This window comes from Salvelinus alpinus, chromosome 26 (genome assembly GCF_045679555.1).
Source record: "Salvelinus alpinus chromosome 26, SLU_Salpinus.1, whole genome shotgun sequence".
Classification (NCBI taxonomy): domain Eukaryota; kingdom Metazoa; phylum Chordata; class Actinopteri; order Salmoniformes; family Salmonidae; genus Salvelinus; species Salvelinus alpinus.
The window spans coordinates 6,349,228-6,374,662 of NC_092111.1; the positions used below are offsets into that span (position 1 = coordinate 6,349,228).

The 25,435-nt window shown below is 45.4% G+C and overlaps 1 protein-coding gene across 1 annotated transcript in view; it reads right to left on the reverse strand.

The window, feature by feature from the left end:
- LOC139554283 (exostosin-1b) overlaps positions 1-25,118 on the reverse strand; it is a 122,824-nt gene extending 97,706 nt beyond the window's left edge. Inside the window, exon 1 of the mRNA XM_071367052.1 lies at positions 23,275-25,118. Within this exon, the coding sequence (XP_071223153.1) occupies positions 23,275-24,218 (944 nt within the window). The 5' untranslated portion in view covers positions 24,219-25,118. The remainder of the gene's footprint in view (positions 1-23,274) is intronic.
- Positions 25,119-25,435: the final 317 nt, after the last annotated feature.

Here is a 25,435-nt window from a genome sequence, read left to right on the forward strand (position 1 = left end):
CAGAACGGAAAGGAAAGGCAGCTTAGAAAGAAACCCGACTGAAGATTTTGGAGACTGTGCTTTTTGCGTGGACTTTGCCAAGGAGAAAAAGGTTCCGGACAAGCAGAGGACAATGGCAGTGACATGGTGTGGCTAATTGATACGAGTTGCTCTGACTTTTGAACAGGGTCAGGCTGTGATAGGCCGTTTCATGTCTATCATATAGCTTCTGTTCAACTCTTGCATCTTTGGCACAATCCTCCTCCACACCCTTTCAATTGCCCTCAGCCTAAGAAGATCCTATTAAATGCATAGCAATCAAGTTTTCACTTTGTTATTTCCCTGAAACAATGACTCATTTTCCTGGCACAAGCAGGCTTCTGTCCATTCTGCTCTTTCCAGGATGTGAAGAGTGTCAATACAAAATAAAAATCGGGACAGTGTGACAGACCGCAGTAAGAGCTAACAGACTGCAGTAAGAACTAACAGACTGCAGTAAGAACTAACAAGTGAGGCAGTTTTTGGTCAAAACTTCAAAATCCCAAGTGGGGCGACGTTGCGCAATGCTAAATATGGCGGGGGTCACCGCACACCACAGTAACCGAGGGCAGCCGTCTGCCTACTCTCTGTTGTAAAAGTTGAATGCAGTTCCGACAGTCCGTGCGGTCTGTTAAGACACGTGTTCCCTGTTTATGTTCCGGTTAAGTCCTCATGTGGTCGGTCTGAGTTTACGAGGCGAACACATGAACCGTCTCTGGGCTGTGGTGTGTTTTGACTTGTGTCCCAAACACGTGTGGTCTGTTTGTGTTCGGGTCAGGCTTGTCCCCGTGCTCCGTTTGGGTTAGGGTCAGGCTTGCCCCCGTGCTCCGTTTGTGTTCGGGTCAGGCTTGCCCCCGTGCTCCGTTTGGGTTCGGGTCAGGCTTGCCCCTGTGCTCCGTTTGGGTTAGGGTCAGGCTTGCCCCCGTGCTCCGTTTGGGTTCGGGTCAGGCTTGCCCCCGTGCTCCGTTTGGGTTAGGGTCAAGCACATGTATGGTCATTGTCTGGGTATGTCTGCGTTAGGGTCAGGTGCAGAGGTGTAGTGTGATGTGGTCTATTTGGCTGTCCATCGCTGCGAGTTTATTGGCCAGTCCGACTGAAAACACAGGCAGCGTCTGCACGGACTCAGCAGACCGCGACAGGCTACAATAACCCCCGCAGCGGAGGCACCCATGTGCTAAATTACTGTCACAAATGCTCTCCTTCAGGCCCGGCAGTCTCATCCAGGCCATTCGGCCCTGTCTAGCACCGCCAGTCTTCTTCTCCCACCACATAATTGCACTCGGCTTGCCCAGCCGCTGCTGCATCAACTGAGGTCTAGGTTGGGAATTGATGACGTGTGAAGAGAAGAAAAAGAGGCTCATCATTGTGGAACAGGTGCTGCGCTGACAACGTCATTAGAGGGGAGGGTGGTGAACCTGACCGCTACTCTTGCGTTTCCCATAATGAAGTTCTGCAAGTCGCTGTGTGTACACCGAGTGTCTTACACTGAGGCGCATGATTAAGTTCCTCTGTTGGAACAAAAAGCCAGACAGGGAGACTAGTTAGTTTCCCTCCCTGGCTCGGTCTGTGTTAACTCAATGGAATGTGACATGGAAGGAGGGGGACTTCCCCTTCGTGAGTGATTCGACTTCCGCAAGTCCAGGCACTACCAAAGCTCGGTCCTGAAAAATACTCGAATGAACAGAAACACACACACACACGCAGGCACACAAACAGATTGCTCAGGAATGGGTCTGTCCAAAAGGTCTTTCACAGTACAGTGGGCATTGACCTGAATGCGATTTGATCCCTAGCCAAATCCCAGACCACACCTAGAGCGAGTAAGACAAACAGTCAAAAGACTTAAATCACATTCAGAGCACCACACAACACTGAGGGAGCCTGTGGCCCCAAGGCTGAACGATACCGCATTTCACAAATCAAAAGACCTGCACAGTGTCAACGTGGTATGTAATCGCATGAATTACCATAGAGCAATGAGAGAGTGCCACCCTGATTAAGACAAAGCGCTTCCTGCTGTGCGCCCGTGTGAATCACTATCTGAGAGGAGAGAATTCCGCCTGCCAATGGGGAGACAATAGCCCCAATATATTTCCATCTGCTTATTTCAAAACCGGGTACAACGCTAGAACACTACGATCCAGCAATAGACATACAGCACCTATTCATTTGCAACGGTGACTAGTCGCTTCATAAAAGTGTCAGAGCTGTGTGTAGTCGGCCTCGGCAAGGCGCTGGAGTGACAGCGGAACAAGGACAGCTATGATAAGGAAATGTAGAGCCCTGTCAATCATTAACCAGCAGGGTGACGGTGGCAATCTGCCCCAGGGCAGAACTAATTCACTCCAAAGCCTATCCCCCCCCCCCCCCCCCCCCCCGACCCACACACACGCTATTCACCACCACTACACATCCAGACGGCACGTCATAACTATATTTTACAACAGGGATGGGCAACTGGCGGGCCCGTAGCTACAAGAGCAACACTTGCATGTCGTCTCGGCCTACATTCATGACTATCGCATCTGTGAATGAACATAATCCAACAACATATATTAGGTTGGACGACGTTGCCCCAGCCAGTAAGGGACATTTAGGCAATCCAGTGAGAGAGGTAAAGTGCTCCCTTAATCCAGAGAGGACAGGAGAGCCGGGCAACATTGAAGCGATTAGTTAGCGAGAGGCAGTGCTGATCCTAACCCTCCTCTTACACCGGGATTAGGAGGGAAGGTGCAGCGCTGCTGGTGCTGAACGGACACGGGACCTTTATAAACTGGCTTTTAAAAACCGTGGAAGTGACCAGCATGAGCTTCCTCAAGAGACCTCAACCAGCCTCCTTACAGAACAAGGGGAGTTCACCAGGGCCACATTCAGTAGCCAAACGTTGTCGAATGTTGCAGATAGAAACGCCATGAAAAGGAGCAGACGTGATTCCCTATTCTACACGCGAGAGACGCATATTTGTGCTACGTTACTATCGAAGCGTTCGAAAACATTGCGACTTGCTGAACTCACCCCTGCTCCCGCAAAAGGATTAATGCGACCTCAACAACTCTTATCAGAGGATAGGACGGCCTCACCTGGGCGATATTCGGGGAATATGGCGAGGCATTAGATACGTAGCAGGATTTTAAGGAAATTAAGTAAGAAAGTGGTTTAAATTAGTCAAATGATCTTGATGCAAATCAAGCCAACGTGCCGGTGTAAAGAACGCACAAGGCGCCATCCTTGAGGCCACCACCAACCCAATAGACAGGCTGTGAGAAATACAGAACGCACCCTTTTTTTTTTTTTTGATGTATTCTGAAATGTTGTGATTTTGTTTTCTTTAAAGGCTATCGGCGTCCCAAGACGCCAGTGGCTGAGAGACCACACAGCCTCAGTCCATATTCAGCTTTAAATGCAATCGAATAATGTAATCCTGCATTTTTAGACCATTAAAACTCAGCAAATGTACTCTCCACAAAATAGGGCTTTGAGGTTAGTTTCTTATCCGAGACGAAATTCTAATGAAAAGGTCTTAAGTCTGAGATAATACAAGGACCCACAGTATTCATGGCGCTGAATCAAAATGAAAACCGGAGGCTACCTGCAAAAGGGATGAGCGGTAGCACCGTGTGTGTAGACATACTACAAAAATGGCGAGTAAAAATACACGAATAAAAATCCTGCTGATAAATGATTCATACGTGTAGCTTCTGGGGTTCCACATGAGTGGTCACAGTTAAAGCAGCTTCAGCACTCGTCCAAACAAGATGCACAGGGGAAGCAAAGTGCTAAAGGACTAAAGAATACCCATAGCGGGAAGAGGAGTCTGGAACGCACTACTGTTTCAGTACAACTTAGACTAGAAGACACACACTGTACACATACTGCCCAGACTACAGGGAAAACCTAGTACATGCTTGCTTAGGCTGCCAAAACAGCATGCTCTCTCCTCGAACTGCACAATGGACAGACTCAAAAACAGAGTGCAAACCCAACCATCTCAAATGAAACAAACACTAACAGCACATACTTTGTGACTACAACACACACCCATCAGCACACAGTCGCAGACTACAGCTCATATAGGCTAGCCGAAGCACAGTGCTCTCTCAGACTCTGTTTAAGTCTACTCCTCTCAGGCCTCCCGGGTGGCGCAGTGGTCTAAGGTACTGCATCGCAGTGCTAGCCGTGCCACCAGAGATTCTGGGTTCGAGTCCAGGCTCTGTCGCAGCCGGCCGCGACCGGGAGGTCCACGCACAATTGGCCCAGCGTCGTCCGGGTTAGGGAGGGTTTGGCCGGCAGGGATATTCTTGTCTCATCGCGCACTAGTGACTCCTGTGGCGGGCCGGGCGCAGTGCACGCTGACCAGGTGTATGGTGTTTCCTCCGACACATTGGTGCGGCTGGCTTCCGGGTTCGATGTGCGTTGTCTCAAGAAGCAGTGCGGTTAGGTTGGGCCCTCGACCTTCGCCTCTCCCGAGTCCATACGGGAGTTGCAGCGATGAGACAAGACTGTAACTACTACCAATTGGATACCACGAAATTGGGGAGAAAAAAGGGGTTACATTTTTTTTGTAAATAAATAAATGAAATAGTCTGTGTGTTTACAGGTGTTATGTAGAGACAGGTGCAAAAACATGGCCTGGTCACAAGATACCCCAAGAAGGGGGGGGAGAATAAAATACGCTTCCTTCTCTGCACACATTACATTACAGGCGTTATTTTAAAATTGATTTTAAAAAATGCAATCTACACAAAATACCCCATGATAAAAGTGAAAACAGGTGTTTAGAAATGTTGCCAATGTGTTAAAAATAAAAAACAAACACCTTATTTAAAAAAGTATTCAGACCCTTTGCTATGAGATTCGAAAATTGAGCTCAGGTGCATCCTGTTTCCATTGATCATGTGTGAGATGTTTCTACAAATTGCAGTCCACCAGTGGTAAATTCAATTGACTGGACATGATTTGAAAAGGCACACCTGTCTATATAAGGTCCCACAGTTGACAGTGCATGCCAGAGCAAAAACCAAGCTACAAGGTCAAAGGAATTGTCCGTAGCGCTCCGAGACAGGATTGAGTCGAGGCACAGATCTGGGGAAGGACATCAAAATAAATCTGCAGCATTGAAGGTCCCCAAGAACACAGTGGCTGGCCACACCGAGCTGGCCACGCGGCCAAACTGAGCAATCGGGGGAGAAGGGCCTTGGTGAGCAAGGTGACCAAGAACCCGATTGTCACTGAAGGAGCTCTAGAGTTCCTCTGTGGAGATGGGAGAAACTTCCAGAAGGACAACCATCTCTGCAGCACTCCACCAATCAGGCCTTTATGGTAGTGGCCAGACGGAAGCCACTCCTCAGTAAAAAGGCACATGACAGCCCGCTTGGAGTTTGCCAAAAGGCACCCAAAGACTTTCAGACCATGAGAAACAAGATCCTCTGATCTGATGAAACCAAGATTGAACTCCTTGGCCTGAATGCCAAGCATTCCGTCTGGACTGGAGGACACCTGGCACCATCCCTACACTGAAGCATGGTGGTGGCAGCATCATGCTGTGGGGATGTTTTTCAGCGGCAGGGACTGGGAGACTAGTCAGGATTGAGACAAAGATGAACGGAGAAAAGTACAGAGAGATCCTTGATGAAAACCTGCTCCAGAGCACTCAGGACCTCAGCCTGGGGGCGAAGGTTCACCTTCCAACAAGACAATGACCCTAAGCACACAGCCAAGACAACGCAGGAGTGGCTTCGGGACAAGTCTCAATGTCCTTGAGTGGCCAGCCAGAGCCCGGAATTGAACCTGATCCAACATCTCTGGAGAGACCTGAAAATAGCTGTGCAGCAACGCTCCCAATGAAACCAGACATAACTTGAGAGGATCTGCAGAAAAGAATGGGAGAAACTCCCCAAATACAGGTGTGCCAAGCTTGTAGCGTCATACCAAAGACCCGAGACTGTAATCACTGCTTCAAAGTACTGAGTCTGAATACTTATGTAAATGTTACATTTCAGTTTTTTCTTTCTATAAAAATGTGAAAAATACTAAAAACCTGTTTTTGCTTTGTCATTATGGGATATTGTGCGTAGATTGATGAGGGGGGGAAAAAACGATTTCATACATTTTAGAATACAAACGGAAAGGGAAAGGGGGATACCTAGTCAGTTGTCCAAATGAATGCATTCAACTGAAATGTGTCTTCCACATTTAACCCAACCCCTCTGAGTAAAGGTTGCAAAAGTAACAAAATGTGGAAAAAGTCTAGGGACCTGAATACTTTTGGAATGCACTGTACCTACTCCGAGGCAGGAGAATTTACTCTCGCCTCAGTAACACGTTGACATGAAGACACACAAACACTCCACACTCTCCTACGCGTGATTGTGTGTCAAATACGAACACACACCCATGAACATAAAAAGCAAGTGGAGGGGTGGCAAACATGCATGAAAAACTTTGTGGATTTGATTTAAATGGCATCAAAAGATGTGAGACACCGACTCAGGGAATGAACGCTGTTTGAAAGGTGGGAGGTTAGTCACCGTTTTGCTACGAGTCTAAATGGCATAAAAAGGTGCACTGCTGCATTAAAAAGCTTCTCTAATCCCCAGCCCTGGCAACCCCCAGATAAACGTGCAGCTTCTTCAAAACCTTGCAACCAAACTAAAAAGATAGCTCGTCACATTCCTGTGTCACTGTGCCAATGGCCCTACAACATTGCTTCCCCGACCCCCCCCCCGCGCTCTCACCTTGAGGGAACGGTATGTCTAGCAAGCGAACTGCAAGACAAGAAAGAAAGCAGACGCTTTGAAAACAAAGTGCTGTCGTGTAAAAACTTACTGTGGGGATATAAACATTTCAACCTTCGAATAAACCACCCCTGTCAAGCAGCTAACGGGAGTAAGACCCGCAAGCTCCAATTTCCCAGCGCAGAGCTCTCCTCAGCGCTTTCAAGTCGCTTTGATGCCGAGGCTGCGGTTGGCTAGACACCGCAAACCAGGATGCAGGTTCAAAATACCGTAGAGCGGCTGCACAAAAGTATCATGGCCTTCTGCCTCCTGACAGATGACAAACCACAAAAAAAGAACTGAGCTTAGCGTGTAGGAAACTGTCCTCTCAGGCTGTGGGCCACCTATGACTCACAGATGAGAAATGCAACCTTAAAAATGACTTTTGCAAAGAATCCGAACGGAAGAAATGTCTTCATTCCTTACCTATGTAGGCCTATAGCTTACTACTGCGTTTGCACTAACTTGTAAACGGCCAAGCCAGACTCATTCAACTTCGCAGGCAAAGGTTTCATAGAACTTTCATCACGCTTTTCACCCATTCCATTTGTAGAGCACATTTAGCTTGCGGAGCTATAACGTAATTTAAAATGCCTTTTTTGTTTTTGTTTATCCATTCCCATTTCAGTTCCGGGAGGGAGGGGGGGGGGGGGGGGTTTGCTCAGTCCAACAGTACCGCCAGCTGCACCTTGTCCTACCTTCTCCACAACCAAACATGCACCCCTTTCCCTTATCTGAAAAGGAGGCCCTTTAGGAAATCATGAATAAATAGACGAGAGACAACAGAAAAAACAAACTGCAAATGAAAAACTGCCCTGATAACCAAATGATTTAAATATTCTCCCCATCCATGCTTTGGCAGTCTCCTCACTAGGACCAGATTCCGACCCCTACCTCCACCTCGGCCCTTCACCCCCTCAGTGTTGGTTTGGCCGGTGATCCGTGAAGTGCAATGGAATCCGCCAAATTAGGGGTCTCTGAACTGTCTCAGCAGCCATTGTTGCCAGCATCTAGGGTTCAAAAGCAACAACAAAGAGACGAGACAGCAGCCTTGGGTAATGATTGGCCAAAAGGAGAGATCCGGGGGGGGGGGGGCTTTCACACTTCAGAGCCTTGGAGGAGAGGTTGTTTAGGGGCTGTGGTGTCAAGGCACCAGGCAGCGGCTAAAGAGCCAGAGCAAACGTTAACACAAAAGGGCCCCTCTGAGTGCCTAGGGCAGCAGAGCCTTTACACCCACAAAGGGGAAGTCCAACTAACGCATAAAGCATGAACGAGGTGCGCAAGCCATCCAAGCCTCTGCCGCCACTTCAAACACCGAAGGGCCGGGCCCCTACTTTCTCCCAAACATGTTGACATGCTTGAAAAAGGCATCGTCAGTCACTGAAGTAACACCCCTTTTGCCCTGTTGCAAATTCCGATTTGAATATCAATACAGTGGAGAGAAGTGTTTGTTTTTGCTCTCGTGGTGGTGAAAAGGGAATGAGGTCAGTGTATTGAGGACAGACGGTGACGTAAACCATCTGCCGTTCCATTGAAGTACAGGCCTGAGGTGTTGTTAAATTGCTCCTGGGGCCATAAAAGTTGCCATTTGGGTTTGGCCTGGGTAGGCCACCATTGTAAATAAGAATTTGTTCTTAACTGACTTGCCTAGTTAAATAAAAGGTTAAACTTTTTTTTTTAATCACACATGACCCACTCCAGGACAGTCTTGTCAAGGCGCTAGCTAGATTAGCATAACTTTATAAACCTCTACTACCATAAAGAAAGCTTGAGTGTTTAAGAGCAGTGAAGTGAGCGACACAGCCGCATGGCATGCTAACTTCTAGACACAGCCAAATGAATCAGCTTCCCAGTCATGCCTCATAGCTCCCCCCCAGCACAATCTCCTAGCCTACTATTCCCCTGTCACGTGTAAGCCTGAATATTTTAGAAATGCGCAGATAACAAGGGTCCCTCCTGCCAAGATACGTATTCACTGTGATAGCTTTATCCAATGCAATCTTTTCAATTTGTCCTCCACGATTTCTTTCCCGCTGTTTTCCACAGCAAGCAGATGGAGGCAATTTCTTTGTTACACTTAGGGTCTGCACAGAACTCGGTAGAGCCATTGAGTCCACGTACAGTGCCTTCAGAAAGTATTCATACCCTTCCGACTTATAACACAATTGTTGTGTTACAACCCGATTTCTAAATGGATCTCTCACCCATATACACACAATACCGCATAACAAGTATTCACACCTCATAATAAGTATTCACACCCCATAATAAGTATTCACACCCCTGAGTCAAGATATGATATAATCACCTTTAGAATCACCGTTTTAAAATTCTTCAAGCTCTGTCTAGTTGGTTGTTGATCATTGCTAGACAGACATTTAAGTCTTGCCATAGATTTTCAAGCTGATTTAAGTCCAAACTGTAACTCGGCCACTCAGGAACATGTCGTCTTGGTAAGCAACTCCAGTGTATATTTGGCCTTGTGTTTTAGGTTAGTGTCCTGCTGAAAGGTGAATTTGTCTCCCAGTGTCTGTTAGAAAGCAGCCTGTGGTTTTACTCTAGGATTTTGCCTGTGCTTAGCTCTTTTCATTTTTTAAATAAAAATAAACTCCCTAGTCCTTGCCGATGACAAGCATACCCATAACATGATGCAGCCACCACCATGCCTGATAATATTAAGAGTGGTACTCAGTGATGTGTGTTGGATTTGTTGACCATCCTCAGTTCGCTCCCATCACAGGCATTAAACTCTGTTTTAAAGTCACCATTGGCCTCATGTTAAAATCCCTGAGTGATTTCCTTCCTCTCCGGCAAACGAGTTAGGAAGGACGCCTGTATTGATACACAACCCAAAGTGGAATTAATAACTTCACCATTCTCAAAGGGATATTCAATGTCTGCTTAAGTTTTTTCCCATCTACCAATTGGTGCCCTTCTATGTGAGGTATTGGAAAACCTCCTTGGCCTTTGCGGTTGAATCTGTATTTGAAATTCATTGCTCGACTGAGGGACCTTACAGATAATTGTATGTGTGGGGTACAGAAATTAGGTAGTCATTCAAAAATCATGTTGTTACACACTATTATTGCACACAGAGTGAGTACATGCAACTTGTGACATGCACATTTTTACTCCTGAACGTATTTAGGCTTGCCATAACATGGTTGAATACTTACAGAGCATACTGAAAGTATACAGACCCTTCACTTTCCCACATTTTGTTTCCGTTACAGGCTTATTATAAAATTGATAAAATATTTGTTTTTCCTCAATCTACACACAATTCCCCATATTGAAAGAGCAAAAACAGTTGAGACATTTTTGTAAAGTTATTAAAAATAAAACCAGGAATATCTTACTTAAATATTCAGACCCTTTGCTATGAGACTCGAAATTGAGCTCAGGTGCATCCTGTTTCCATTGATCATCCTTGAGATGTTTCTACAACTTGATTGGAGTCCACCTGTGGTAAATTCAATTGATTGAACTTGATTTGGAAAGGCAGCTACCTATATAAAGGTACAACAGTTGACAGTGCATGTCAGAGCAAAAACCAAGCCATGAGGTCGAAGGAATTGTCCGTAGAGTTCCAAGACATGATTGATTGTGTCGAGGCACAGATCTGGGGAAGGGTACCAAATAAAAATATGCAGCATTGAAGGTCCCCAAGAACACAGTGGCCTCCATCATTCTTAAATGAAAGAAGAATGGAATCACCAAGACTCTTTCTAGAGCTGGCCGCCCGGCCAAACTGAGCATTCGGGGAGAAGGGGCTTGATCAGGGAGGTGACCAAGAACCCGATGGTCCCTCTGACAGAGCTCTAGAGTTCCTCTGTGGAGATGGGAGAAACTTCCAGAAGGACAACCATCTCTGCAGCACTCCACCAATCTTGCCTTTATGGTAGAGTGGCCAGACGGAAGCCACTCCTCAGTAAAAGGCACAGGACAGCCCGTTTGGAGTTTGCCAAAAGGCATCTAAAAGACTCTCAGACCATGAGAAACAACATTCTCTGGTCTGATGCTTTGTCATTTGCTTTGTCATTATGAGGGTATTGTGTGTATACTGATGAGGGGGGGGGGGGGACTATTCAATCCATTTTAGAATAAGGCTGTAATGTAGCGAAACGTGGGAAAAGTCAAGGTGTTTTGAATACGTTCCCGAATGCACTGCATACTTATTGCCTCAAGACTTTTAGCTTTTCATTTTGTTTGTAAAAATTGCAAAAAACATAATTCCACTTTGACATTATGGGGTAGTGTGTAGGCCAGTGACACAAAATCTCCATTTAATCCGTTTTAAAATTCAGGCTGTAACAAAATACTGTCTGGAGGCACTGTAGTGGGGCGGGAACATGATAACAAGCATGCAACCACAGCATATTCACACCGACCGTAAAGCCTGTGCCAACTGGGCTACTTTGGACAGCCTAACAGTGGGTGCTCCCCAGAAGACAATAAAACAACAGATTACAGGAAGTGCCTTATGGAAAATAATTTACACCGATGACCCACGGGCTTCATCGGTTGTGAATGGATTCGTAAAGTAAGCTAAATCTAATTCCAAGCAATTACAGTCAACAGATACCCAGAGAAACAAACAGAAGAAGTGGTCTGTCTTTTAGAATGTTGGCTGTGTAGGCTACAAACCGAGATTAACAGCCCGAGGTGGTGAAAGAGTTGAGGAAAATATGACCCCAGAAGAATGGGAATTTAAAGTAAATAGTCCTTGCCACATAGTAGAGAATACCAAGACGTAAGGCTTTCATCCACTAAACGAGACAGATGTCAGAACAAAACAAAAAAAATATTCTGCTTCCATAATGTAGATGCAATGTCTTCCTATCACCTCCGAGCAAAAATGTAATGGGCAACCAATCACATGCCTGTCTCATTCATTTTTTACATGGAACCAGTCAGCTACCTGTCTCACTCAATTGACTTCAAAGAGCCAACCAGCTGTCTCGCTTGCTTCCTTAGTACCTTCTAAACTGAGCATGTTAACTTACCTGCCTAACTCATCACTTTAAGAGAGAGACAGCGAGAGAGACAGCGAGCGAGAGAGGCTTTTACCAACCCCTCCCACTTATTCATTCATACCTCAAGCATTCCATGACAGTCCAGGATGAAAATACTTTCATTTTTCACCTTGCCGCGATCAATTTTTCATTCTGGGTGAAACACTCCCAATTGATCAATCCCTCTCCACCACTAGCCAAGCGGAGATGGCTGGACTGGGACTGAGCTAGTAAAGCCTCAGGTCGGTCAGTCTCGTCCAGCTTGGTCTCACAGCTACCACAGACCAGCCAGCGGCCACGTCATCATGGCAATCCCTCTGGTGACTGTGGGTCACTAAGAGCAGCCTCGCCTTCATCACTCAGCCAGGCACACACAGAGAGGTCGTGACCCATCCTCTCGCCGTGCGCGCACACACACACACACACACACCCAACCCCCAACAGGAGATCACTAAAAACACAGACCTATCAGCATGATCAGGAGCAAGCACCCCCCATAAACAGTTATGACCAACGACGTAGAATACACATAGCCTCGACATCTGCGACGGCTAGGAAGGAAGAGAAGGCCATGTTGCTCTCACAATCAGAAAGACCACTAATGCTACACCACGTCTACTTGTCTCAGAAGGTCACAGCTGTCTCACTAGTATCCGACAAGACAAGCACTCTGCATGTAGGTGTGAATAACTAGAACACAATTCCACAGATTTTTTTTAAAGAAAAAAAGGTACATAAACACAGCGAGAAAGAGGCGAGATTGACAGAAGATAAAAACAACCGTGCCAGTGTAGGCTAGACTACATCTTCCCCAGAAACAATCAAACCCGCGCTAATGGAGGCAAACTAGCATTCCCCGATAATTTCCTACAGATCATTCGCATATTTTGGCACGATCATGGCCCAGCACTTTACTTAAGTGAGAGGACGAGGAAATATTCACGGCGTATTAATATGACGAGAGAAAACAAAACGGCGACCCAGGGAGCAACAAATTACACGTCTGTTAACCTCCAGTGCCACCTCTACTCTAATATCACGCCACTATCTGCCCAGAGAATAACTCGCCATTGACATTTCCGAAAATGGAATTCATAAGGCTATTTTAAACATAAGACAGGGATGTGGTCTTTGCTTTACCGGGTTTCTAGTCAATCTTTGGCGCCGTGTCAACAAAATGCCAAGCTCCACATCATAAAAGGAGGAAAATATGGCATTGTCGCCCCAAAATCACTTCTGTGTTTCCATATCATTCTGATAGCATGGAACTCCTCTCGCATTCAAGCGGATTTAGTCCAGCGGGGAAAATTCATGCTGATGTCAGTTATGAAAATGCACCATTCCTCCTATCCAGCGGCCCGGTACTGCAGCCTTGGGCTGCAAATCTCCAAAATACCACTATATTTTAGACAAGTCATAGACAGCAGCTACTCTTCCTGGTGTCCGGCAAAATTAAGGCAGTTATACAATTTTAAAAACATTACATTCAGAAGTGGGCCCTCAGGCCCCTACTCCACTACCACATATCCACAACACAAAATATGTCTGTGTATGCATGTGCCTGTTCCTGTTTGTGTTGCTTCACTGTCCCCGCTGTTCCTTAAAGTGTATTTTATATATATATATTTTTTGTTTATACTGCTTGCATCAGTTACCTGATGTGGAATAGAGTTCCATGTAGTCATGGCTCTATGTAGTACTGTGCGCCTCCCATAGTCTGTTCTGGACTTGGGGACTGTGAACAGACCTCTGGTGGCATGTCTTGTGGGGTATGCATGGGTGTCCGAGCTGTGTGCTAGTCGTTTAAAAACAGACAGCTTGGTGCTTTCAGCATGTCAATACCTCCCACAAATACAAGTAGTGACGGAGTCAATCTCTCCTCCACTTTGAGCCAGGAGAGATTGACATGCATATTAACATTTACTCTCTGTGTATATCCAAGGGTCAGCCGTGCTGCCCTGTTCTGAGCCAATTGCAAGTCCCTCTTTGTGGCACCTGACCACACGACTGAACAGTAGTCCAGGTGCAACAAAACTAGAGCCTGTAGGACCTGCTTTGTTGATAGTGCTGTCAGGAAGGCAGTATAGCACTATTATGAACAGACTTCTCCCCATCTCAGCTACTGTTGTATCAATATGTTTTGACCATGGCAGTTTACCATCCAGGGTTACTCCAAGCAATTTAGTCACCTCAACTTGCTCAATTTCCACATTATTTATTACGAGATTTAGGGTTTAGTGAATGATTTGTCCCAAATACAATGCTTTTAGTTTGAAATATTTAGGACTAACTTATTCCTTGCCACCCATTCTGAAACTAACTGCAGCTCTTTGTTAAGTGTTGCAGTCATTTCAGTCACTGTAGTAGCTGAGGTGTATAGTGAGTCATCCGCATACATAGACACACTGGCTTTACAGGCTGATTTACTGGCTCAAATAGCCGACCAAGGGGGCTTTACTATTCTTAGGTAGCGGAATGACTTTTGCTTCCTTCCAGGCCTGAGGGCACACACTTTCTAGTAGGCTGAAATTAAAGATATGACAAATAGGAGAGTGGCAATATCATCCGCTATTATCCTCAGTAATTTTCCATCCAAGCTGTCAGACCCCGGTGGCTTGTCATTGTTGATAGACAATGTGTAATGTCAGCTTTTGTTCCTAATCTTGCCAATGAAAGTTTGCTAATCTTGCCAATGAAAAAAAATCATTGAAAGTAGTTGGCAATATCAGTTGGTTGTGATGAATGAGCCATCTGATTCAATGAATGATGGAGCGGAGTTTGCCTTTCCCCAAAATGTCATTAAAACAGGTGCTCCAAAGCTTTTTACTATCAATCTCTATGTCATTTATCTTTGTTTCATAGTGTCATTTCTTCTTTTTATTCAGTTTAGTCACATGATTTCTCAATTTGCAGTACTTTTGCCAGGTTGTTCAGCTAGACTTATTTGCCATTCCTTTAGCCTCATCCCTCTCAACCATACAATTCTTCAATTCCACATCAATCCACGAGGATTTAACAGTTTTTAGTCATTTTCTTAAATGGGTGCATGCTTATTAGTAACTGGGAAAAGCAATTTCATAACTGTCAAGTGCAGTGTCTGTTTGCTCCTCATTACACACCACGGCGCAACAATTGTTCTTTACATCACCATAGGAATCACTACAAAACGTACTGTATGACCTCTTATACACTATATTAGGCCCAGCCTTTGGAACTTAGGTTTTCCTAGATATGGCTACTATATTCCGATCACTACATCCAATGGATCCTGCTTTCAAGCACATTTCTGCAGCATTAGTAATCTTTAGTGATCAATACATGTTCATGATTTCATTCCTATGCTGTTGATTTTGGACTACAGGAAATGGAGGACCGAGCACGCCCCCGTTCTCATCGACGGGGCTGTAGTGGAGCAGGTTGAGAGCTTCAAGTTCCTTGGTGTCCACATCACCAACAAACTAACATGGTCCAAGCACACCAAGACAGTTGTGAAGAGGGCACGACGAAACCTATTCCCCCTCAGGAGACTGAATAGATTTTGCATGGGTCCTCAGATCCTCAAAAGGTTCTACAGCTGCACCATCGAGAGCATCCTTACTGGTTGCATCACTGCCTGGTACGGCAACTTCCCGGCCTCCGACCGCAAGGCACTACAGAGGGTAGTGCGTACGGCCCAGTACATCACCGGGGCCAAGCTTCCTGCCATCTAGGACCTCTGACACCGCCTAGTATAGAGGAAGGCCCTAAAAATTGGCAACGATTCCAGCCACCCTAGTCATAGACTGTTCTCTCTGCTACCGCACGGCAAGTGGTACCAGAGCACCAAGTATAGGTCCAAGATACTTCTAAACAGCTTCTACCCCCAAGCCATAAGACTACTGAACATCTAATCAAATGGCTACACAGACTATTTGCATTATCTCCCCCCCCTTTTTACACTGCTGCTACTCTATTATTATCTATGCATAACTCTACCCACATGCATATATTAACTCGACTCAATTATACTACTGCTATTCTCTGTTCATCATATATGCAAAGTCACTTTAACCATATCTACATGTACATACTACCTCAATCAGCCCGACTAACTGATGCAGCCTCGCTACTGTTATAGCCTCACTACTGTATATAGCCTGTCTTTTTACTGTTGTTTTATTTCTTTACTTACCTATTGTTCACCTAACACCTTTTTTGCACTGTTGGTTAGAGCCTGTAAGTAGGCATTTCACTGTATTCGGCGCACATGACAAATAAATCCCGGATTTAGCCGGTACCCCAGCACCAGTACACCTTGTATATAGCCTCAATGTTATTTTACTGCTGCTCTTTAATTATTTGATACTTTTATTTATTTTCTGGGGGGTATTTTTCTTAAAACTGCAATGTTGGTTAAGGGCTCGTAAGTAAGCATTTCACTGTAAGGACTACACCGGTTGTATTCGGCGCATGTGACATCTGTTGAGAGGTTTTGGCCTTTCTTGGGAGTTTTTCCTAGCCACCGTGCTTCTACACCTGCATTGCTTGCTGTTTGGGGTTTTAGGCTGGGTTTCTGTACAGCACTTTGAGATATCAGCTGATGTAAGAAGGGCTTTATAAATACATGTGATGATTTGATCACATAAATGATCAAGCATTTCACATGTTATCCAGATACTGACTGTTAGCAGTTAGTAGTCTATAGCAGCCTCCCACAAGAATGGGCTTTAGGTGAGGCATTTGAACCTGTAGCCATATTACTTCAACAGTATTTAACATGAGATCCTCTCTAATCTTTACAGGAATGTGGTTTTGAATATATACAGCAACACCTCCACCACTGGCATTTCTGTAAATGTTAAAACCTTGTATTGCTACCACTATATCAACAGGTATTGTCTAAGTGAGTTTCAGCGAGTCAGAATATGAATGCCATCTATTACTAGAAAGTTATTTCATGAACGTTGTTTCTTAAGCTCTTATGTTGACGTGGGCTATTTGAGCACTTTTCTGGGATTCTTGATTGTTTTCGTTGCTTTACTGGAAAGCTTAGCAGAAGTAGATATGCTCATGTTATTTATGTCAGTGCAGGGTGATCTGAACACACAGGACTTGCTACTAGGTCACACCGCTTCAGTGCCAACAGCATAAATCTGGTTCATAGGGACATGATTGCCGCATACAATAACTGTAGGCTCAGCAGAGGTATTCAGGGCAGTTAGTGAGACATAAATTAGGTTACTTACATTGTGTCTACCAATGCCCCTGGTATAATGTACATTTGCTAAAGCATTATGATGACTCAACGACAGAAATGGTAGGGATTAACTGAGCTGGGCTTGGGTCACTGATAAGTCATTGTCTCAACGCAGCCTTGGAATCCAGTGAAAGGATCCAGGAACCCAAACGATTTGGGTGGATCACATCCTCCTTATAAAACATGTTGTTTCCAAAAGGTATCAAAATTGTCAACAAAAGTTACACCCATTGAGCCAGTTGTGAAGACAAAGAATCATGATAAAGTGTTCAATACCACGATTAAGAGGACACTGGGCCAGATATGGTATTTTATTAGCGTCTAGCAGAGTCAATCAGCTCTTTGAAATCCAGTTAACTGTTCAAAGCTGCCCTTAATGTCATTAAAGCCCACATTGACTACGATAGAATCGATGTCCATGTCCTGGCATAGTACATTCGGGAGCAGCTAAGTAAGGTCATTTACTCAAGCTCCAGGATGGGACATTGTTTTAGCAACAGGAACAGTCACATTTCTAACCATGGAACTGCCCAAAATCACAGCTGGCGAGAAGGACGAGGAAATCCGCCTACTCCCACACTTCACAGGATGGTGCAGGCCTCCGACAGATGGAGAAGCCCCGCTCGATCCAGAGCAGGGACGGAAGGTTGCCGGCGTCGACTTTGAAATCGAAGGGGAAGGAGTAGGAGTAGGTACAGCAGCTGCAGACACAGTTACCCCCAGAGAAGGTGCAGGAAGATCAGCCTCCAGGGCAGCAAAACTATTTGTTGTTTGTATCCACTCCGGGCCTCTCGTTAGGAGTGTAGACTGCTTTGCGGGAGGCCACTGTCTTCGCCTTCCACGGCTCGCGACATGCGACAATCGTTGATTGCCATGCTCCTCTTGCTGTGCTCCTTCGACTCCGCTATCAGAGGGGCCATGCAATATATATATATAAATAAATAAAATCACACACACCTGTTCTGAAAGGCCCCAGAGTCTGCAACACCACTAAGCAAGGGGCATCACCAAGCAAGCGGCACCATGAAGACCAAGGAGCTCTCCAAACAGGTCAGGGACAAAGTTGTGGAGAAGTACAGATCAGGGTTGGGTTATAAAAACATATCCGAAACTTTGAACATCCCACAGAGCACCATTAAATCTATTTTTTTTTGTTATGGAAAGAATATGGCACCACAACAAACCTGCCAAGAGAGGGCCGCCCACCAAAACTCACAGACCAGACAAGGAGGGCATTAATCAGAGGCAACAAAGAGACCAAAGATAACCCGGACGGAGCTGCAAAGAACCACAGCAGAGATTGGTGTATTTGTCCATAGGACCACTTTAAGCTGTACACTCCACAGAGCTGGGTTTTATGGAAGAGTGGCCAGAAAAAAGCCATTGCGTAAAGAAAAAATAAGCAAACATGTTTGCTGTTCGCCAAAAGGCATGTGGGAGACTCCCCAAACATATGGAAGAAGGTACTCTGGTCAGATGAGACAAATTGAGCTTTTTGGCCATCAAGGAAAACGCTATGCCTGGCGCAAACCCAACACCTCTCATTACCCCGAGAACACCATTTTCCATCAGCAGGGACTTGGAAACTGGTCAGAATTAAATGAATGATGGATGGCGCTAAATACAGGGAAATTCTTGAGGGAAACCTGTTTCAGTCTTCCAGAGATTTGAGACGGACGGAGATTTGCCATGAAGAACGGGCAAAAATCCCAGTGGCTAGATGTGCCAAGCTTAGAGAGACATACCCCAAGAGACTTGCAGCTGTAATTGCTGCAAAAGGTGGCTCTAAAGTATTGACTTTGGGGGGGTGAATAGTTATGCACGCTCAAGTTCTGTTTTTTTTTGTCTTATTTCTTGTTTGTTTCACAATAAAAAATATTTAGTATCTTCAAAGTGGTAGGCATGTTCTGTAAATAAAATGATACAAACCCCCCCAAAAAATCTATTTTAATTCCAGGTTGGAAGGCAAGAAAATAGAAAAAATGCCAAGGGGGGTGAATACTTTTGCAAGCCACTTAATAATCCTTGGCAAGCAAACAATTGCCACATTGGAACTGAGTGATCCAGTTTGTCCCGAAAGAAAGCGTAGTAGATACAGCTCCTACACCGCTGAAACCGTTCATTTACTTCTCCAGACAACGAGGGTGCATTGGAAAACTCATCTGGGACTAACTTCATTAGCTTGATGGCTAACGTTAGCAGCTTAGCGGCTCTTTCAAGCAGACTTTAACCTATCAGTTAAGATGGACAAGAAATAGCGGTCCTAGCTGTTAAAAGCTAACCGTGTTGCAGAAACCATGCAAAAACAAGTTCGGTACTTATGTTAACAAAGATTGGTTGTTTTAGTTCAAATAAACTGAGTGTTTCCAGCATACAGTGTTCAGCTGCGCACTCTGATGATGTCATCGCTGCCAAAAGGAATATTTGGAATGCTCTGGATTGAGCAGTACAACAGCGTGTTCCAAGGTGCCAAATATACCCAACTCTACAAAAGGTACAAAAGTGTTTATCAAAATCTACTGGCCCGAACAAAATGATATAAATAGGACTGGTGGAGTTGTCACACGTGCAGTTAACTAAAATATATGGAAATGTCTGCTCTATGCAAAATTCCAACCAACTGATTGCAGCATTACCGCAAAAATGGAGGAGGCAAGTGGAAGGGGAGGAGGTAAGGAACTTGTTTTGTCGGCCCTGCATCAAAGACCAAAAATCAGATTTTGTCCAAAAAATGTGCACAAATGTGTTTACATCCATGTTATTAGTAAGCAATTCTTCTTTGCCAAGATAATCCATCCACCTGACAGGTGTGGCATGTCAAGAAGCTGATTAAACAGCATGATCATTACACAGGTATATCTTGTGTTGGGGACAATAAAAGGCCACTCTAAAATGTGCAGTTTTGTCATAACACAATCCCACAGATGTCTGAAGTTGAGGGAGCGTGCAATTGGCACACTGTCTGCAGGAATGTCCACCAGAGCTGTTGCCAGATAATAAGCCGCCTTCAACATCGTTTTAGTGAATTTGGCAGTATGTCCAAATCGGCCTCATACCACATGGCGTCGTGTGGGCGAGCGGTTTGCTGATGTCAACGTTGTGAACAGAGTGCCTCATGGTGGTGGTGGGGTTATGGTATGGGCAGGCATAAGCTACGGACACAATTGCATTTTATCATTGGCAACTTGAATGCACACAGATACTGTGACGCGATTCATTTATTTCATTTGACCGATTTCCTCATATGAACTAACTTAGTAAAATCTTTGAAATTGTTGCGTTTGTTTTTGTTCAGTATGACAATAGAAAGGTTCATAATTTGTGTGACACCTCACAGCACAGTGGAAAAATATGGCAAATGGGAATCAAAACTGGATAGTCTTCAAAGATGGGATGTACCGTGTCTGTAAAATGTATATTCTATGTATACTGGACATTTACTCCAATTGGTGGAAGCTTTAGGGGGACATAAGGAAAATATATAAGAAAAACAATATACATATTCACCCAAAAATATATGGGGGATTGGAATTGATCTAACCCCCCCCCCCAAAAAAATGTGAATACACACACACACTGGCCAACTCTTACACCCGGACAATGCAATCCCACATACACACAGACTCCCCATTCAACTGAGTGGAGGAGTCCCTGGAGTGACCTTGAGACGTGGCAGCCTGTCGTGAAGAGGCTAAAGTACAAAGTCAATACCGGCCGACAGACCTGGTTAACTATTAAATGGGGCGGGGGGGGGTGGGTCCCTGATCCAGCCGTCTGCTGGGTAACTCATGGAGGAGGAGCAAACAGGCAATACACAGACGTCGCCAAAACACACAGAGAGGAGACGGTTTGGATAGTTGGGACAGACAAACTAGTTTATGACAGAGTACTCGGATATCGCCCATGGCGTGCTGTAACTAATAGCACATACAATCCTATCTGCTGCCCATGTGTGTGATGAACCAAAGTATTGAATGCCTTGTAATTTGTCATTGAATTGTCCCCCCCCCACTGACTGTCCCAGACTCTACAGTCAGCAGCTCATAAAGCTCATTGGATAATGTATCAATGAATGGCGTCTATTATTGATGCTTGGCCATGGATGGAAGTGGAACCAGTGATTCAGAATGGAAGTGATTGCAACTCTCAGAAAATGTATTGTGTGCGTGTGCGTGTTTGTGCGTCTAAGCTTTAGTGTCCAGGGCTACCAGGCACTGCCTGTGTTTAACAGCCCTCTCATATCCGCTGCTCCTGCTACATTCCTCTTAGAGGCTGAAAGGTCACGATGGGAAAGGGGGGGTGAGGCACCATGTGGAAACAGTTCCATGGACAGAATTGAGAATATATATAAATAAAATATGCCATTTACCAGGCGCTTTTATCCAAAGTGACTTAAATTATGAGTGCATAGGCTACATTTTAGTGTGTGTGACGCCATAGGGGAATCGAACCCACAACCCCGGCGTTGCTAGCACCACGCTCTTATAAACTGAGCCCCACAGGACCAAGGAGAGGGTCGCAGTTGATACTGTCGCCATCCCGAAGCCAAAGTGCAGTGAAATGCATCCAGGTATGCTGCAGTATTTTCACCTCGACACCGTTCCCTCGTTACCCCAAACAGCTGTTCCAACACGTGTGTGTGCGCATTCCAGCATTCTCACCATCGTTTCTGACTGCGAGAGACTCCCTTGGCTGTGAACGCAGCGGCATAGAGTACGCACTGGCCCGGGCCAAGCCATGTCAGTGCTAACCGGGCCAAGCCATGTCAGTGCTAACCGGGCCAAAGGAAAGGTGAGCAGTCGAGGGAGGGATGCCTGGAATCCAGATAACGGATGACACATTTCTCCAGGTGACACGAGCCAAAGACATCTCCCTGGGAGAAGAGCAGATCGCACGGGGCGATAAAGAGGAGAGGCGTGACAAATGGACAAGCACTTACTTGTGGGGATGGTGTTGCAGCATATTTGCAATTGGCGCTGTGTCATAGGGCAGTGCGTTCTCGTCTCAGTGAGTTTCAGTTCATAAAAAGGTTCTGTTCAAGTTAGACTTCCCTTTGGCCAAACTAAGCCTATAGAGCTAGTGTCCCCCAAACGGCACCCTATTCCCTATTTAGTGCATTACTTTTGGTCCGGGTCAAAACAAAGTAGTGCACTATATAGGGAATAGGGTGCCATTTGGGATGTGGTACTAGTCATGGCCCCTCTCCTGCGTTTACAAGTGACTGGAAATATTTAGTCTTCAATGGAGTACTGTGGTAGCCAATATCTCACTTCACTAAACATTTTAACTAACATCGGGCCAGAAATAGAAGAGGGGGTTGAGTTATCACATATCCCAAGTTTACCGAGGATTTAGAGAGATATTCAGTCAGGAGGCAACTTGGCCTAAAATAAACCAGTCTCACTCTCGGAGAAGTAGACTTGGCAACGCTCTGTGCAAACTTCAAATGGCAAAGTTTCCCACCATGGTTACAATGTGATGCCTGTCCTTTGGGTGACTTGACTTACTCTGGCATCACTAGAACCAAAGACGAGTTGTGGTCTCCACAATCAGTGATAACACGCAAAGCACAAGCTTAGCCTATTATCAAACCTAATATGGACACTATGATGAAAATGATTGTGGATGTAGCCCTACTTGATATAGGCTGGGCCTTATTGAATTAACAGCATTACACAAAATTATTCCAACTAAACATGATTTGGCTGATAAGTCTAGGCCTAATAAGTGTTGTACTTATTCATTATAATGTGGAGTTTATAGCAGTGTGATAGCAAGGTCACACTCCCACACCACTCTTACAGTGCACATTGCTTTATTCCCTTAAAGTACAGAGCAAATAAAACGTGTCAGTGCATATCCTCGTTTGGCTGCAATATCAGTGAAGTGGGTGGGGGTGATTTATTCAAACCGTTAAGGTAATTGACTGGCTGGCGAGGTTTTCGTTCACGCTAGAACAGTAAGAGAACCATATAAGCCATTTCAGTCCCCGAGAACGGCAGTCAATGGCATTGTATGCCAATAAAACGAGTTCACAATCTGCTCGCAAAACACACCAGGCCGCGCGCAACGGAGAACCTCAGGGTTGCGCGCGATGGTGCCTGTTTTGGAACGGTACAGAAGGACAAAGGTGACCACTTTTCCATTACAGTGGTAATATGACCCACATAACACATTTATAACAGCTTTCATGTACAGTCCTTTTTAAATCTGTCAACACGTCATAACTTACTTGTCATATTCTGCGTTGTCCTTGTCGCAGCGTGCGTCCTTGTGTTTCTGCCAATCCTTGCCGTGTTTGCAGGTGGTGAGGAGCACCACATCCTCCTGGTTATGGACATGATATAAGGCATTCCTCGTGTCTGACCCTATACCTGTAAGGTATCGTTTCCCCTTAAACACAAGCATGTATTTCCTGAAAGGTGGGATGGAGTTGTACTTTAGGTACCCCCTGTCCCCTCCGGTCCTAGGGTGCTCCTTGGAGAACAGCGGGATGGACACGTCAAAGTTGGGCCTGAAATTCTCGGTACTGATGCTGGCCTTGGCCAACATGGCCTGGCCTATGTCGAAACCTAGGTCTTCCGTGTAGTCCGGCCATGTCCCAGAGTACAAGTTAAATATGAGGTGGTTTCTGCCGTTGTTCCAGAGATGAAGGTTCTGGACCTTGGTTTTGAGATTGTGCACGTACTGTGGCGAGAGCGAGTCCCGGTCCAGGGTGTCCAAGCTCAGGACGAATAGACAAGCTTGTCCCGGGTCAGTGGTGTAAAACCTGGATCCCTCAATGGTCGATAAAATATTCTGGTAACTTTCTGAGATTTTCTCCCCCTTCTGTTGGGGGTAGACATACACTTTGAAATCGTTCTTTTTACATGCAGAGAAATCAAAGCACGAATCCATGCGACATCTTTTGCCTTTGTACACGCTTGTATTAACGTCCCTCTTCTGCCTCGGCGACATGTGCATGTTGTATTCCTCAGTGTCCAGTTGATCCCAGGGTAGGAACTGTTGTAAAGGGTCAGAGAAGTGTGGCCACGGCTGGTCGGGGCGATATCCATTGTGGCTACGGTCATGCCGGTTTCTGCCCGACGCTGGAAGTTGTACCCCTCCAAAGTAGAACAGTAGGACTAGACATGCACCGGCGGAGAGCAGGAATAAATATCGTTTTTTGGCCTGCATGTGTCCTACGAATAGGGGCAAGTTTTTTTACAAATAAAATTGAAGTGTCCCGAAGTTAGGCTCTCACCACCTCCAACTACACCGCTCCGCCATCTTCCAGCCTGCAAAGATTTCAAACTCGCGTCTTCCCCCTTCTTCGTATTCCGTTCCCCAATCCAGCGATTGATCCAGCGCATGTGGGCGATTTTAAATGCGTTCTCTCTCTCTATCTAGTTTGTCCATTTCACAATATAGTGTCAATGGGCAACAAAAATCCCCCTCGACCAAGTAAAAACATTCATACACTCCCTTTGCCCCTCTCTCCCTCTCCTTCATTCAGCCAGTCTGTATTCAAATGTAAAACTGCGCCCGGTTAGAGATGCCCGAAGCGTTCTACCAACTCTTTCCCCTGTAGAGTAGCGGCAGGGGTTCATGTGGCTTCCTGCCTTGGCCAACACAGAAAATGTATCACACCGTTAAGATTTGTTAACACGCTGTCTGTCTTTTAAAGCCTTCGGTGAGGTCGGCTTTTAGATCCAGATGTCTCGGAGTATAATTAGGCTGACTCCTCGCGCTCTCTCCGGCGATATTTCACTCCATGGTTCAATGAATGTACGAGGAAACCGTCGTAGAACAAGAGCAGTTCATCAGTGCAACTGTAGCCTCACGAATCCCTGCATTTCTCTTATATTTTAATCTCCCGACAGACCTCATACACGCAAAAATAATCTCATCGGAGAATAGGGCCTGATACAAGCGAAGAAATTGACGCAACGACCTCAAACAGTATTTACAGTTACAATGTGACTTTGCAAATACATTGAAATTGTTACAAAAACGGGATTCCTTGATTCTAGCGTCCAATTACCAAATGCTCAAATGTTTCGATTGTTCCTCTGTAACATTCCAATCCCGACACGATGGCAGCTGACGTAACGTCCCATCAGTGTGCATACGCCTTTCTCATTGGTTTATTATTGGGACCGGAAAAGGCGGTGCTTCAAATGCACCCATTCACAACCGGAGCCCTCTCAGCGAATAACTTAAAGCACGAGTAAAATACCGAAAAATGTAGAATATCTATGCGTAAGTATTTTCTACGGATTGTATTGCACGTAATGATTATACACTGTCACCGCTGTCTTGAAATAACTCGTTTAATGTTATTTCATTTATAGTAGAGGTGACACTGTGGCCAAAAACCAGAGTTGCTCTCTAGTGTGCAAACAAAATCACAG